This window comes from Leucoraja erinacea, chromosome 27 (assembly GCF_028641065.1).
Source record: "Leucoraja erinacea ecotype New England chromosome 27, Leri_hhj_1, whole genome shotgun sequence".
Lineage (NCBI taxonomy): Eukaryota > Metazoa > Chordata > Chondrichthyes > Rajiformes > Rajidae > Leucoraja > Leucoraja erinaceus.
Window position 1 is genome coordinate 368,503 of NC_073403.1, and position 17,528 is coordinate 386,030.

Here is a 17,528-nt window from a genome sequence, read left to right on the forward strand (position 1 = left end):
TCCCGTGGACGGAAATCCGTGCAACGAGATGTAAACGGACTGTCTAAGGAAAGGTCTCGGCCCGTAAGGTCACTCATTCCTTCTCTCCACAGATGCTGCCTGTCCCGCTGAGTTACTCCAGCATTTTGTGTCGATCTATGGTTTAAGCTAGCACCTGTAGTTCCTCTCTCCGCAGCCTCGTCTCCTGTTGCCGACTCGAAATAACCCGCCTGTTTGCTTTGCTAGTTATTCTCCTTGTTGTAACTCGATTATTATTCTAGAATGTTCTGGTAAACATAAGCAGAATTTAAACAGTTACAGGGGGGCGGGAGTGGAGGGGTGGTGGGGGGTGGGGGCGGAGAGGAGGAGGGGGGGAGGGGGGGGGGGGGGGGGTCAGTGGCCGAATTTGCAGCCGGTCCGAGTCGCCGTTAACCCGGGGATAAAGAAGGAACAAGGGCAATCAGACAGAGATTGACTCCAGATTTTATTTACCAATAGGAAGCACAGTGATCGACTCTGATCTCCAGAGTCCGTGGCAAATGATCTCAGACCCGGGAACATGGCGAACAACACACGACGCAAACTTTCCAACTTTACATTTTAGATTTAAGGCAAGGAAGCACAGGGCATTTAAATATCAACCCGACCTGTTACAAAATAAAACTCACAGCTCCGTGTTAGGTGCAGTTACACCAAACGATGAGAGTCAGAGGGATCTAACCATCAAACAGCAATTTACAACATGCCCCCGCCCCGTCTGTCCCTGGGCCCAGGGAACGGTCCGGAGCACAATGTCCGAACTGCGGGGAGAGGGGGTGGGGGACTCGGACACCCGAGAGTGAATCTCTCTGCGTCCAGTCTGTAGGAGGCCGAGAGGCGGGATGGGGGGGGGGGGGGGGGGGGGCGGGGGAAGGGCCCAGTGGGGGGGGGCGACCAGAGGGGGGGGGCGGAACAGTGGGGTGGGCGAGTGGGGGGGGGGGGGGGGGAGGGGGGCGGGGGGGGCGGGGGGGGGGGGGGGGAGTGGGGGGGGGGGGGGGGGGGGGGGGGGGGGGGGCGGGGGGGGGGGGGCGCCCAGTGGGGGGGGGGGGGGGGGACCAGTGGGGGGGGGGCCGAGGCGACCATGGGGGGGGGGGGCCCAGTGGGGGGGGGGGGGGGGGGGGGGGGGGGGGGGGGCGACCAGTGGGGGGGGGGGGACGCCCAGAGGGAACTCCATCATCAACAGTCCGCTTCCCGCTGCGATGAGCGCCCCCCCCCCCCGGGTCAGACCCCTCCTGGTGTAAAGTTTTCTTCCTAGTCCTAACCGGACCGGTCCGGGCAGCGCCGCCGTTACCCGGGGCAGTCCCGGACGATGATAGGTGCACACATTGTTACAACCATGCAGAACACAAAACAATCCAACTACATACTCTGTGCAAAGTTCAGCTGTAAACATATTTAAGTGCATAATTCCGTAATATTCATACACATTAAATACTATATACAGTCCGGGCATCAACCTGGCGATAATGCCTGGTCTCACCGAGCGGACAGTGCGGCCACGGTGCCCCGCTCCAACCAATCAGGCCAATCTTGAGGCCGTGCCGTGCCGGGCCGGGCCGAGCCGAGCCGGGCCACTCCGCGCTGACCTCGGGCGCTCTGGCCGCTCCGGACCCGGGACTTGTTGAGGAGCATTCGGTGACAAACCGTTCCCTTCACTTTCTGCCGATTCAAACCCAGTCACCTCTCAATATTCGATCGCATTTTAACCCGAGACAGTGTCTACTGGAGGAAGCGGTCGGTGTCTCAATATAACGACATCCGGTAATCCCACCGCGATGGACTGTTACAGGATTCGGGCTGGGAATTTGCTACTAAATATTGCCCCGGTTTCCAGACGCCTCGTTCGCTCTCGGGGCCGGGGCCGGGGCCGGGGCCGCTGCTGTTCGGAGCCGCTAAGTCGCTCCGCAGTCATCTCCAACAAGTACATTTTGTAAACATCAAACGGCAGTGTTGGGCTGTGAGCGCGGTCGGGCCGCGGGGACACCGGGCACGGCCCGGTACAGCTCGGCTCACACCGGCAGCCGTGAAGCCACCGCCGATTCATTGAGGACATGGGTGGGGAACGGTGGGGCCGGAGCCACGGGACAGACTCGGCTGCATCGATGCGCCGCTCGTTTGGACTTGGTAACATTTTAAATCTCAGCAGAAGTTTTGCTGAATTAAATCTCACATTTCCAGAGGCGTCAACAACCTGTCGGCGCGGCCGGTGGGTTTGGACAAGCAGAGTGTCGTGGCGCCCCGGGACCTCCCCCCCCACCCCCCCCCCCCCCCCCATCCCCCCCCCCCCCCCCCCCCCCCCCCCCCCCCCCCCCCCCCCCCCCACCCCCCCCCCCCCACCCCCCCCCCCCCCCCCCCCCCCCCCCCCCCCCCCCCCCCCCCCCCCCCCCCCCCCCCCCCCCCCCCCACACCCCCCCCCCCCCCCACCCCCCCCCCCCCCCCCTCCCACATGCCCGCAACATTCTCGGGGAAGGAGCAGATGCTGCAGAACGGGCCCAGACCTGTCTCCAAACAGTCTGGCCAAACAGATGTATTCTCAAGCCTCACCACCCGCCTCCCCCCCACTAATCCCCACCCCTCACCCCCCCCCCAGACTGACCCACCCCCTTCTCTTTCACTAGACTGCTCCCCCTTCACTCCCAGCCCCTGCCCCAGACTCGCCCCCTTCACTCGGACCGCCATGGAATGTAGACTCCCACTCGGACCGGCATGGAATGTAGTTGTCCCCCGGGCCCCCCGCCCCCCCCGCCCCCATTTACCCCAGGGAACTGCCTCCGTCCCAAGGAGCGGGTCCACAGGTCCGGCCCAGGGCCTTGGCTGAGAATCTGCCCGGATTTATATCGCCACAGACACCGCGCCATCTCCCACACGGGATAGAGTCCCGGTCAATCCGGTACTGCCCGCCCCATGGGCCGAGGACCCGCCGCCGGTGAGATGTCAGACGGGGGGGGGGGGCTCAGTCCGGGTGGGCCCGGCTCAGCTCGGCCCACTGATGAAATGTGGGCGGGCGGGCGGGAGGGAGGGAGGGGGTCTCAGGTGTGGGGGGGGGTCTGCAGTGTGCCCGCTTAGACTCCGGGGTGGGGTGTGGGTGAGGGGGGGGGGGGGGGGGGGGGGGGGGGGGGGGGGGGGGGAGGGTGCGCTGACTGTTTTTCGTCGCCAACAGCGAGGGCGAAGCAGGAACGGAACCCGGGAACGCGCGGAAACCGCAGCTTTTGGAGCGAGAGCGCGGATTCCGTGTGAAGGTGAGAATATGCCCCACATTTATATCACCGGAGAGAACGGGCCAGAATTTTAAAATATTCTCTTGTGCACAAGGAGAGAATTTTCAACACGCATCTTACAAAAAAATCTGTAACAAAATTGGTCCTTCACGGGTAGAAAATGTCTCAGAAGGTTCCTGGAAAAATAATAGAATGTGTTTCTGTTTGAGTCGCCGCCAGCAGAAGATTGAAACTGGGATCTGTGCGAGTTCGCATGGGACAGAATGCGGCCGTTCGGCCCTGCTCGGAGTGAGTCCTGGCCGACAGAATCATGTTATATTTCCACTTGCATAGATTTCCGTTATTGCTTTACCGGGAGATGACGCGGGGAGGAGCGGCGCGGCCAGATCTGACGGCCAGGTCCACACACACTGATACACACAAGGGCGCCGGCAGCGATCCCTACCCTCGGGAGCATTGAACACGCTTCTCTCGCGCCCCTTTGCGAAGCAGCAGTGGCCCCGGCGGCCCCGCTCCGGCTTCACCCCTTTAGTTGTGGTAGAAAGTGTTCATTTCCTCGTAGGCTGGCGGCCGTTCGCTCTGCAGCAGCGCATCGTAGGGAGCCAGGGTCTCGGAGTGCAGGGCGGAGCGCAGCGCGGTGCTGCTGAAGAGAAGGCCAGGTGGCGGTCCGCGGGCACCGGGCAGCGCCGAGTAGTGCATGGTGTAATGGTAGCCCTTGTCGTGGTCTGGCGACGAGTCCGGCTTCATGGGGTAGCCGCCGTCGGCGCACAGCGATGGGCTGAGCGGCCTGTCCATCTCGGAGCCGGCGCAGTCGGGAGACACGTTGCCGCACAGGTGCTCGAATGGGCCGCAGTAGGGGTGCGAGCGCAGCGGGTGAGCGGCCGGCATGCCCGCGGGCTGGCACTGTGGGCTGGGTAGCCTGGCACAAGGGTAGGTGTAGGGGTGTAGCGGGAAGGAGGGGTTGGCGGCGTGGAGCCGGCCGGAGTCCGGCGGGGGTTCGCTGATGAAGTTCCGGGAGTTGAGCTGAAGGCAGCCGGCGACCAGGTTTGTAGTGGGTTGTGAAAGCCCCTTGCACAGAGTCTGTACGTAGCTCAGCAGGTCTGGGCGCTTCCCCGAGCGAAGGATCTCCGACAGCGCCCAGATGTAGTTCTTGGCCAACCGCAGTGTCTCTATCTTGGAAAGTTTCTGCGTCTTGGAGTAGCAGGGAACCACTTTGCGGAGATTGTCCAGCGCTGAGTTCAAGTCGTGCATTCGGTTCCGCTCGCGGGTGTTGGCTTTCTGTCGCCGCTGTTTGAAACGCTCCACCCGCGCTTTCGTCATCTTCCTTCGCTTCGGGCCCCGTTTCCGCGGCCTGCCGCCATCTTCCTCTTCCTCTTCCGCCTCCTCTTCCTCTTCCTCATCATCTTCCTCTTCCTCCTCCATCGCCGTCTCACCTTCCTCTTGCTCTGGGGTGGGGCTCAGTCCGTCGTCGCCCTGGTTCTCCCGGGCCTCCCGTGGGTCACCCTCGCCTTCGGCTCGGCTCTCCGCTCCTCATCGCTGTCACTCTCGGCCGCCCAACTAGCGAACTTCTGGAGGCCGGGAATCAGCGGCGAGTCGTTGAACAGTCTGGTCAACATGGTCCCTGCAACGGACAACCGCGACACTTTGGTAAAGGTGGCCAGAGGTGAACCCGCGCAACGCGGGCGCCCCACACACCCGGCCCGGCCCGGCGGCCCGGCCCCCGGCCCGGCCCCGGCCCCGGCCCCCCGGCCCCGGCCCCGGTATACCCCCGCCAACGGCCCCGGCCCCGGCCCGGCCTCCGGCCCCCCCGGCCCCCCCCCCCCGTAACTCCCGACCCCCCCCCCCCCCCCCCCCCCCCCCCCCCCGCTCCAACAAGGTGCGCCTCTTGCCCCGCCTCACCGTTGTCGCGCCGCTGCAGGTAAACCGGTCGCGCTCCACTCCACTGCCTCCGTCCCGGGAATCGGGTCGAATTCCCCTTCCCTCCTCCTCCCCCCCTCGCCCGACTGGAGCGGAACTGCGGAGCACACCCGGGAATTCTGCGGATTTCTCGCGCACACCATCCCCCCCCCCCCCCTCACCTCCTCCCCCCCCCCCCCCCTCACCCCCCCCCCCCCCCCCCCGCCCTCCCCCCCCACACACACACACACACACACACACACACACACACCCTCTTAACGATTGATCGGAATGAATCGATCGGTTCGATCTCCTCGCTGGCTGCCCGAGTCTAAGGGCATTAGCTGCACTTTGTCGTATCGGACATTTATGTAATTTCTGCATCAAACGGTAAATAATTGCAGGAACGAGAAACATGAGCGGCGGCGGCGGCGGCTCCGGGAAAAATCGCCGCCCGCTCCCGGTTATTTGTTCAACTTCGATCCGGAGAAACTTGCAACGATTTCCCCCCCCAATTATTTAGGTTCTTTCTGTAATTAAACAGTAAACGGTGCAGAGCGGCTGCTGCCTAAATCTTTATCTAGAACCGTTCCCGTTCCCTGTTCGCCCCCGACCGCGCCGCTTTATAAACACATGAATCCCGGAATAATCGGTGTCACCGGACGCGGTTTTGACGGGTTCGGGTTCGGGTTCGATGCCCCTTTGCCGCCCGATAGCGGGCAGGAAGGCGGCGCGTTCTCTCCGGACTTACCTGAGGGGAGAGGGGGCTAGGCGGCCGGGCCTCAGCTCATTGTTCCGTCGGCACCTTCTGGGATTAGCTGGTTCGTTAAGGTCCTGAGCGTCTGGCAAATCCGCTCATCGCCAACCTATCGACAGCGGAGAGTGGCAGCTTCGCCAAACTGCACTAGCAGCTTGAGTGCCAGGCCATATGCCAGCACGCCATTGGCAGCGAACATCACATGAGACGCATTGATTGACATGCGCTTGCATTCGGAGCGACCGGCGTCCCGGGGGAGCGCACCGGCCATCTGTCGCAGCCCCGCGTCTGCGGCTCCAACCAGCCCTGCACCGACCGCGCCCCCGCTCCCCGCTCCCCGCTCCACGCTCCCCGCCCCGCACTGGCACGGTCCGGTCCGGCTCCGCTCCCCGCCGTCACCTCGCTGTCCGTTAGTTGACCTTCGCCACTGCGGATCGCTCCGTCCATCTCGATACACACCGACCGGAACCGTGACCACTCGCCCGCGCTGTAATCCGGTGAGTTTGATCTTTATGCACCAGTCTCAGATTTGGCCAAAGTCCAAACCGCACAAACTCTCCCAGCGCAATAACAGCGGCCAAGCCGCCCCGTGCAGCCCAGGGTGATGCTAGATGCGTCCCGGAGACCAGCCCTTGCTCCGCTCCTCACAATTAATTTTACACAAGTTACACTTGCCCGTTCACGTCGTGTTTCAGTCACCGGTTACCGTGTGTCCGGCGCATCCCCCCTCCCCCTTCTCCTGCCCCCACACTCGACCCCCCCCCCCCCTTCTCCTGCCCCCCACACACCCCGCCCCCCCCTTCTCCCCCTCCCCCCTCGCTCCCCCCCCTTCTCCCTGCCCCCACACTCGTTCCCCACAGTCACCGGTTCGCAGTGTGTTGCCCACAGCCAGCGGCTGGGTCTCTCTCTCTTTCACCCACACACGTACCCTCACTAACACACACTAACACACACACACTCACAAACACACACACTGATACACACACACTGACACACACACAATCGTACCACCACACACACACACACACACATCACACACACACACACACACACACACACACACACACACACACACACACACACACACACACACACACCCATACACACACACACACACACACACACACACAACACACACACACACACACTCACTAACACACACACACACACACACACACTGACACACACACCCATACACACCCCACAAACACACCCCAACTATACACACACACACTCACAACACACCACATACACACACATACACACTCACAGACAGACACACACACACAGACACTCACAAATACAAATACAGACACACACACCACTCACACACATACACACATACACACACACACACACTCACACACACACAATCACACACACACACACACACACACACACACACCACACACACACACACACACACACACACACACACACACACACACACACACACACACACACACACACACCCACACACACACACACACACACACACACACACACACACACACTAACACACACACACACACACACACACACACACACACACACACACACACACACACACACACACACACAGGGAGGGCACCTTGCACTGTACTGCTTTATTCCCGATGCAGACTGTTCATGGTGAGATCGGCATTGAGACATTTATTCCCCCTGCACTTGTCCAGAGTATGTGGCTTGTGGTTGTGTCTGCTCCTCTGTGGAATTTAAGGCTGTTTATCCTCACGGATCCGGGCGCAGGACGTTGTCAGTCTTACCCGTCACCCCCTCGTCACACCTCCCCCCACCCCCACACACACACACCCGCTGCCCCCCCCCACCCCCCCCCCCCCCCCCCACCAACACCACCCCCCCCCCCCCCACACACACACACACTACCCCCCCCCCCCCACACACACCTCCCCCCCCCCCCCCAACACACACATACTGCCCCCCCCCCCCCAACCTACCGTCCCCACCCCCCCCCCACACACCTACCCCCCCCCCACCCACATACCCCCCCCCACCACACACCCCCCCCAACACACAACCCCCCCCCCCCCCCACCTACCCCCCCCCCCCCCACACACACCTACCGCCCCCCCCACACATACCGTCCCCCCCCCCCACCCCACCCACCTACCGTCCCCCCCCCACCCACCACCACCTACCCCCCCCCCCCCCACACACCCATGAATTTAATTCCTGTGGTGTTACAAGCTCCGCGTCCTACCCAAAATAACCAGCTACCCGTGGACTGACTGTAGTTATAATGTCTCTTGTTCAGGAGTTCAGCCGTGAACTGGTGTCACGCACTCGATGTACCTGGCGTTACCTGCCCGGTGGTGCGCGGCTTGCACACGGACTCGTGACATTTACACGATGCAATTCCTGTGTATATTTTACACACCTGACATTAACATGTGAATGAACGCGCCACTAGTGACGCTTCACCCCCGTTTGGAACCACATGCAGTATTTATATTGTCCGTTAATGAAACACATAAGGTTTATTTGTAGATAATCATTGTATTTACCCGCAGGCTCTGGCTCTGTTCTCCTCTAACCGCGGTGCCGTTGATAATGTACCGGCACCTTAGACCGGACTCGTCTCACCGTCTCATCGTGTGGAGTCTGACAACCAGCAGCTCCGCGGGGGAATGAGCCGACACCTTTCTAACGGTTCAGTTCAGTGTAGTTTATTGTCACGTGGACCGAGGTAGGGTGAACAGCTTTTGTTGCGCGCTAACCAGTCTAGATAGAGGAGAGTTGCTTCAGGCAATGGCGGATCCCGTGTGTCTAATCCCCACACACAATGTCCCTCGGTCATCGCCGGCCAACCTACACCTGCATTTGCCCGCCCTTTCACCAAGACCCATCGACGTGGGGAACCCTCGCATCTGCCCCTCTCACTCCACCACTTCAGTCTCAAACCCCGCTGCTGAACCCCCCCCCCCCCCCCCCCCCCCGCCCCCCCCCCCCCCCCCCCCCAACCCCCCCCCCCCCCCCCCCCCCCCCCCCCCCCCCCCCCCCCCCCCCCCCATGTCTGCGGCTTGAGCCCCGATAACAGCAACATCTCAAGAATCAAGAATGTTTAATTGTCGTATGAAATTCCTACCATGAAATTCTTACTTGCTTATGGCCATATAATAGGCCCGTAAACATATACAGATAAATATACACATAAGGAGCATTGAAATAAACTAATAACCACAATACCGGTGCAAAAAACCCTCCTGCCCTCATACAATCTCACCCATTCAGCTCGAGTGACGCGGGTTCGATCCGCACTGTCTGTGTGGAGTTAGCACGCTCTACCTGTAACAGCGTGGGTTTGCCCCAGGTGCTCCGGTTTCCTCCCACACCCCACACGTGCGGGCTGTTGCAATAATCCCCACCCCACCCCTCCCCACCCCTCCGCTTCTCCGTGGATGTCAGGGGAATGGAGAGGGGCGAATGATGAGGAACATGTGATGGGGAATTAAAACTAAGCTGGAGATGGTGAACATTACAAACAGAGAAGCGGAGTTAACGTTGTCGGCCCGAACTGGGGAAAATATGGATATAAGCTGCAGCGAAGGCGGTGGAAGGGATGGATCAGGGGGGTATCTGAGATTGTGTGAGACCACGGCCATGGGGCAGAGATATCTGTCTTGTCTGAAGGTTCGGATGTGAAACCGGAGAGCGGGAATCCCGAGCCAGTTACAAACATTGACAGCGACATAGAATCTCAGGCGCTGCCACATTCCGTAGAACGACGTACCTTTACATAGGAGATGATGAAGAATTACTTTATTCAGAGGGTGGTGAATCCGTGGGAGGCTGTGGAGGCCAAGTCAGTGAATATTGTAAAGGCGGAGGTTGACGTTCGGGATTAGTTCGGAGGTGAAATGTAACGGAGAGAAGGCAGGTGAATGGGGTTGAGAGGGAAAGATAAATCAGCCATGATTGAATAATAGAGTGACTCGATGGGCAGAAGGGCCTCATTCTGTTCCTATGACTTATGAACACATGGCGGATGGCGAAACCATACAGAATGTGAGTGAGAATGGCAGCAAACTGTGGAAATTTGAAACAAAATAAGCAGAAAAACAGAATTAATGTTTCGTCTCCGAACTGGGAAAGAGACAAAGGGTGATTTTAAATTAAAGAGATTCTGCAGTTCCTTGTATCCATAATGTCAATACTGTGGCCGGGTGTTTGATGCTGGCGCGACAGGGTGGGCCGAAGGGCCTTTGTCCGTGTGGACCATTAATGTTGTGATTCTACAGCATTTTCATATTTCCAGGGGAAGTAGTTGGTGAAGTTCAAGGCCAACGTTTAATGTTTATTTGGACAGGTCCTTGGGCAGAATGAGACAATGCGACTGGCTCAGGAAGATTGGTCAGCATGGAGAAGTTGGCCGAAGGGCCTATTTCCCTGCTGTATAACCTATCAGTTTACAGCATCATATACAATGTACATGTTGTGACTAGATGATTCAAATTCCCCCTCCCCCTCCTCCAGATTCCCCCCCCCACAACCACATCCCACCCCCCTCCCACACCAACCAACACACAAACTCCCCCCACTAACCCCCCCCTCCACCTCCCCCAACTAAACCCCCCCCCCCACCCCTACCCCCCCCCCCACCCCACCTCCACCCCCCCCCCCACCCCCCCCCCCCCCCCCCCCACAACCCCCCCCCCACAACCACACCCCCACAACCCCCCCCCCCCCCTCCAACTACCCCCCCCCACCAACCACACCCCCACACCCCCCCCTCCTCCACCCCCCCCCACACAACACACCCCCCACCCCCCCCCCACCTCCCAACTAACCCCCCCCCCCACAACTACCCCCCAACTAACCCCCCACGCCGCGACATCTCTACCGTTTAGAGGCCGTGTCACCGGGAACGCGGCCGGCGCTGCGGGGTTTTCAGGAGGTTGAGACGAGGGGCGAGCGCGGGCCGATTATCCAGAGATCAGGATAATCCGGATTACAGGCTCAGACTATCCGTCCCCGCCGCATGAGCGGCTCCAGTCGCCCAGTGAAGCAACAGCGACCTGTCTCACTGTATTGCCGCAGACAGCCGGATTGTGTCCGCACCCGTACAGCGGGGGGTTGGGGAGAGATGGGGCGGATGTGGGAGCGGCTCCCGTGGACAGGGGCCGGGGGGGGGAGGGGGGGGGGGGGTGGACAGGGAGCGGGGGGGGGGGGGGGGGGGGTGGGCAGGGAGGGGGGGGGGGGGCGGGACAGGGAGCGGGGGGGGGGGGGGGGAGGGGGGGGGGGGTAGTGCGGGAGAGGTCGGCGCACAGAACTGGAGTCGGCTGGACAGGAACGTTGAAGTGTCAGGGAGAAACGTGAAACTTACAAAGCCAGGGGCCGCTAAACGAGATACCATATGGTGAGCAATGTGGGACAATGCAGAGTCAGAGCCTTCAGCCATGAGCGGGACATCATGAAACATTAAATGTGAATGAATCCTATCCCTACGAATTCTCTCCAATAGTTTCCTTCCCGCTGATATACGATCCCATCGACCTACAATTTGGTGGATTCTCGCTATTATCATTTTTAAACAAAAAGGCCGAGATTGTCTCCTCGATCCACTCGATCTACAACGATCTACTCCGGTGATCTGCTCGGCTGCTTCTCAATAACCGGGGCCGCGGGCGGGGATTTATCCGCCTTCATGCTGTTGTGGATCCCAACATCAGCTTGTGGATCTCACACTATCCGGGTAGATTAGTCTCACTCACATTGATCACACTCTCATTCTCCACCGTCGATGCAACTGCAATGTTCCCGTTTACAACCTGGCTGATGTCCTCTGATCTAACCGTTTATCCTCGAGTGGTTCTAGTATCTTTGGTTCCGCCTAATTCCGAGTTACCTTCCTGTTTGGGATGTATAAAATACATCGGGTTCCTCTTAATTCTGGTGCCAATGACGTCCCTTGGCCCCTTCGGCCCTCAGAGGCAACCGGGTTAGAACTCGCTCTGACAGGACTGTACTGCAGATATTACAGCATTATACTTGTACTGTATGTATATACGTGCTCTGCAATATTATACCTGTACTACACAAGTATATACGTACTATACAATATTATACTTGTATCATACAAGTATATATATACTATACAATATTATACCTCTACTACACAAGTATATATATACTATACAATATTACACGTACTATACACGTGTACTATACAGAATTGTACTGGAGGCTTTGCTATCCAGCAGCGAACATAAGCGCAGATATGGCAGTGGATTGTGGGGAGGTGTAATAGCTGTTCGGGGATGGTTTTAATTTTAATGTTCACCACATTGACAGGGACTTAGTGCAAAATGCTTAAACGGGTAGAATTCATGAGGTGTGTGTTCGAGAGGGTTTTGTGAAACAGTGTGTGGATTGTCCGAATCGAGGAGGGAATAAACCGGTCATTTTATTGGGACCGAGACCTGGCCGGGTGATTTATGTTTGTGGAAACCCTCTCTCCCCACCCCCCCCCCCCCCCCCCCCCCCCCCCCCCCCCATTCTTCACCGCCGTCCATGGCAATGAATTCCACAGATTCACCACCCTCTGACTAAAGAAATTCCTCTTCATATCCATTCTAAGTTATGTTTTAAACTTATTTTCCAGTCCCATGGGTGTAATACCCCGATCCCTTCACCCTGGAGCGGACTCCAGGATGCGCGGCCTTCTCCCAACGACAGCCTTGGGCTTGGCCTTGGCATCTCGGGGCTGAGGAGCCGCCTTGGAGTTGGGTGCGAGCTAACCGTCGCTCTCACTGCAGCTCCAGCTATGGAGCGCTTTCTCTCGACTGGAGATGAGTTCCCTGCAGCTGATGACCCGCCCACACGATGTACCTCCTGCACCCATGCACAACTCGTGGACTTCATCAGCTTCACCTGCACTCTAATTTACTTTGACCATCTCCGCCATCCCTTCCCCTCTCTTGATCTCACAGTTTCCATCACAAGAAATAGACTATTGACTGACGCCTGTTCCAAACCCACTAACTCCTTGAACTATCTCGACTACACTTCTTCCCACCGTGCTTCCTGCAAAGACTCTATCCCCCGCTCCCAATTCCCCCATCTACACCCTCTCGCCCTCTCTTCTCTCAAACATCTCCACTGACCTCCCCACGGGGTCGATGTCCCACCCAGACCATTGTCAATGCTTCTACTCGCCTTGTCCTTCAACCCCGCGGTACTCACCCTGGTCTCTAGATCCACCAAAGCCCCTCCTGCACTGTTTATGTGTGAAACTCCCTCCCGAGCCTGCTGTTGTCACCCCGTTAAATCCCGTCCCGTTAGAACGCCGGATTCGTCTCACTAAAATCATAGGAACAGAATTAGGCCATTCAGCCCATCAAGTCCACTCCGTCACGCAATCATGGCTGATCTATCTCTCCCTTCTAACTCCATTCTCCTGCCTTCTCCCCATATCCTCTGACACCCGCACTAATCAAGAATCTATCTATCCTCTGCCTTAAATATATCCATTGACTTGGCCTCCACAGCCTTTGTGGCAATGAGTTCCACAGATTCACCACCCTCTGACTAAATAAATTCATCCCCATCTTCCTAAAGAAACGTCCTTTTATGCCGAAGCTGTGGCCTCTGATCCTAGACTCTCCCACTATTGGAAACATCCTCTGCACATCCACTCTATTCACTTTTCGATCACCAGCGATATTCCTATCTGACTCTGACAAGTGCGGTTGCTCACCTTGGCGTGAGCATTTGTCGTGGTTGACCCCAGAACCTCCTCCCCGTGTCCACATCGCCAGATACGGCGTCGCTAGGCAACGACACACGGAAACTCTGATGATGCTCCGCGCTCGCCATTGCCCCTCTCGGCCTCCCCGCTCTGTCCACACAGCACCGACACTCGGCACCACCGGCACCACCGGCACCCGGCATCACCGGCACCACCACCGGCACAAATCTCTGTGAAGATTTGGCTGGCGAAGCCACCAACTTTGGTCGCCGACACACACTCCGTTCCTTAGCAACTATCAACTCCGTTCCTTAGCAAACATTCTTCGCCCTGGCAACTGAACGAAACTGTTCACAACCTCGGTGTCAGCTTTGACTTTAAGAAATATATCTGACTTTAAATCATTACATCCCTCGACTTCTATTTCTGTAAGACTGTGCAACTTTAGGTCCCCCCCCGCCCCCTGCCCCTCCCCCCCCTGTCCCCCCTCCCCCCCCCCCCCCCCCCCCCCCTACCCCCCCCCACCTCCCTGCCCCCCCCCCCCCCCCCTGCCCCCCCCCCATATGCGTTTCCTCGACAACTCAGTTACCCCCTCGGATTCCTATTAAATATTTCCCCGTCACCTTGAACCGATGTCCAATGGCTCTCGATTCCCCTGCTCTGGGGAAGAGACTCTGTGCATCTGTGAGTGTAGGTGTTGGTTTTAAAGTGTTTATATAGATGTATTGTGGTGAATATGTTGGAGTGTTAGCATTGCAGAGTTGACATTGGGCTTGGCTTGCTGCTGTACACGTGTTACGCTATGTGTCGGTGTGTTAGTGTAGGATCACTGAAGTTAGGCTGGTGTGTAGTTACAATGGTGTTGTGTTAGTCTGGTGTGTTGGGGGTTTCAAGGAGGGTTGTTTGGACACTGGTTTGAGCGCGTTGGTCTTCTTGGGTATTGATGTGTCGGGTAGGCTCTGGGATGTTGGTGTCGAGAAACATATCCGGAATGATGAATCCGGTAACTGCAGATGCTGGTTTATACCAAATATAGACGCAAAGTGCTGGAGTACCTACGTAGGCCAGGCAGCATCTCTGGAGATAAAGGATAGGTGACGTTTCGGGTCGGGACCCTTCTAAGGGGTTGGACAGGCTAGATGCAGGAAGATTATTCCCGATGTTGGGGAAGTCCAGAACTAGGGGTCACAGTTTAAGGATAAGAGGGAAATATTTTCGGACCGAGATGAGAAAATCATTTTTTACACAGAGAGTGGTGAATCTGTGGAATTCTCTGCCACAGAAGGTAGTTGAGGCCACTGTTCATTGGCTATTTTTAAGAGGGAGTTAGATGTGGCCCTTGTGGCTAAAGGGATCAGGGGGTATGGAGAGAAGGCAGGTACAGGATACTGGGTTGGATGATCAGCCATGATCATATCGAATGGCGGTGCAGGCTCGAATGGCCGAATGGCCTACTCCTGCACCTATTTCCTATGTTTCTATGTTTCAGAAGTTGGATCGTTGGTGAGCAGATTCCTGTAACGCGGTCCGGGAGCTGATAGTTTTGTCTCGTCCACATGCTGCCTGATCCACTGAGTTACTCCAGCACTCTGTGAAACGTCACCTATCCATGTTCTCCACAGATGCTGCCTGACCCGCTGAGTTACTCCAGCATTCTGTGAAACGTCACCTATCCATGTTCTCCACAGATGCTGCCTGACCCGCTGAGTTACTCCAGCACTATGTGAAACGTCACCTATCCATGTTCTCCACAGATGCTGCCTGACCCGCTGAGTTACTCCAGCACTCTGTGAAACGTCACCTATCCATGTTCTCCACAGATGCTGCCTGACCCGCTGAGTTACTCCAGCACTCTGTGAAGCGTCACCTATCCATGTTCTCCACAGATGCTGCCTGACCCGCTGAGTTACTCCAGCACTCTGTGAAACGTCACCTATCCATGTTCTCCACAGATGCTGCCTGACCCGCTGAGTTACTCCAGCACTCTGTGAAGCGTCACCTATCCATGTTCTCCACAGATGCTGCCTGACCCGCCGAGTTACTCCAGCACTCTGTGAAACGTCACCTATCCATGTTCTCCACAGATGCTGCCTGACCCGCTGGGACCCGCAGCGTGTCCGCGCCTCTTCCACTGCACGCAATGTGTTTTAAAGTCCCAAGTTTAAATCACACAATCTGATTAAAGATGGCATTGAATGGTTCCAGCTGGTTACTGGAGTGAGCATTGATTAAACTGTTTATGTTTGAGTCCCTTTGCACAGATCAGATTTTCCTGGGATTACGGCGCAACATAGACTTTAAACCTGCCATCAGAAATGAAATTGGTTTCTTCACAATCCTTCTGTGCGATCAGGAAGGACATTCACCGTTTACTCCTCTGGTGGATAATAAAGGATTACAGTCAGGAGCCGCGATTCCCACACGTGGCAACCTGAAGATGCATCTGGCAACCTGCTTCTGTGTTGCAAATGTTGTGTAAAGTTCACCTTCCGCATTGAATCTACGTGGATTCGCCTGAGATGCGCAGGACTGTAAACTGACCGATTGGAATTATATTTAGTGATATTCCCACAGTCTGCAGGTTTTCACATCTCAATACAGTCTTAAAGGGACAGAAACAGAAGAGATTAACAATAATATGATCTGCATTAATCACTGGTCATGTGGGGGTTCTGACGGAAGCAAGCCGGGGAGGTTTAGCTTTTAACTGAAAATTCTAACGTCCCGTATTTTAATGTTAGCTACAGATGGTCGCTGCAAAGCTGCTTGTACTAACATTGACACTGAATACTGTTCACCGTTAACCGGGCAACGCATTTACCTCCAGCAACGGGCTCTGACACTGGGCATTGGCACTGGGCACTGGGCACTGACTCTGGGCATTGGACACTGGGCACTGGACACTGGGCACTGGACACTGGGCACTGACTCTGGTCACTGACTCTGACACTGGGCACTGGACACTGGGCACTGACTCTGGGCATTGGACCCTGGGCACTGAGCATTGGGCACTGACTCTGGGCACTGACTCTGACACTGGGCACTGACTCTGGGCATTGGACACTGGGGGCATTGACTCTGGGCACTGACACTGGGCACTGACACTGGGCACTGACACTGGGCACTGACACTGGGCACTGACACTGGGCATTGGACACTGGGCACTGACACTGGGCACTGACACTGGGCACTGACACTGGACACTGACTCTGGGCACTCTGGGCACTGACACTCACTGGGCACTGGGCACTGACACTGGGCACTGACACTGGGCACTGACACTGGACACTGGGCACTGACTCTGGGCATTGGACACTGGGCATTGACTCTGGGCACTGACACTGGGCACTGACACTGGGCACTGACACTGGGCACTGACACTGGGCACTGACACTGGGCACTGACACTGGGCACTGACTCTGGGCACTGACTCTGGGCACTGGCAGCATGTCTGGTATTGATCATCTTATACCAATCATTGACATCAGGCACTGCGCTTTGAGATTTCTGTTGCAAAATCGGTGCACAATGAAAGACTGGTGACAGAGTGATACAACAGGCCCTTCAGCCTAACTTGACTATTTCGACCACGATACCCCATCTACATTAGTCCCACCTGCCCGCGTTTGCCACATATCCCTCTAAATCTTTCCTATCCATGTACTTGGCCCAAAGTATTTGAAATGTTGTTATTGTGCCTGCCTCATTTACTGTCCCTCCTTTGGCAGCTCACGTTTACTCACCATCCTCAATGTTAAAACGTTGCCTTTCAGGTTCCTATTAAATATTTCCGCTCTCACCTTAAACCTCTGTGCTCTGGTTCTTGATTCCCCTAGCTTGGGTAAAAGCGTTAAGGCATTCGCCCTATCTATTCCTCTCATGATTTATACACCTCTATAAGACCCCTCTCGGCCTCCTGTCTTGTCTATTA

The 17,528-nt window shown here is 57.0% G+C and overlaps 2 protein-coding genes across 2 annotated transcripts; both read right to left on the reverse strand.

Annotated features, from left to right (window-relative positions):
- Nucleotides 1-3,173: 3,173 nt before the first annotated feature.
- On the reverse strand, nt 3,174-5,995 carry neurod2 (neuronal differentiation 2). The gene is given in 3 exon segments (XM_055656748.1): nt 3,174-4,759; nt 4,762-4,857; nt 5,884-5,995. Coding segments are annotated over 2 exon segments (1,086 nt in total). The 5' UTR covers nt 4,853-4,857; nt 5,884-5,995; the 3' UTR covers nt 3,174-3,764.
- Nucleotides 5,996-16,531: 10,536 nt separating this feature from the next.
- On the reverse strand, nt 16,532-17,062 carry LOC129710010 (small proline-rich protein 2H-like). Its single transcript, XM_055656698.1, has one exon. It carries the CDS (start codon nt 17,060-17,062, stop codon nt 16,532-16,534), a length of 531 nt encoding a protein of 176 aa, XP_055512673.1.
- Nucleotides 17,063-17,528: the final 466 nt, after the last annotated feature.

What these genes read in the sequence shown, in the direction of transcription:
- LOC129710010 (XM_055656698.1), bottom strand. Translation starts at nt 17,062, where the DNA reads ATGATCAATACCAGACATGCTGCCAGTGCCCAGAGTCAGTGCCCAGAG.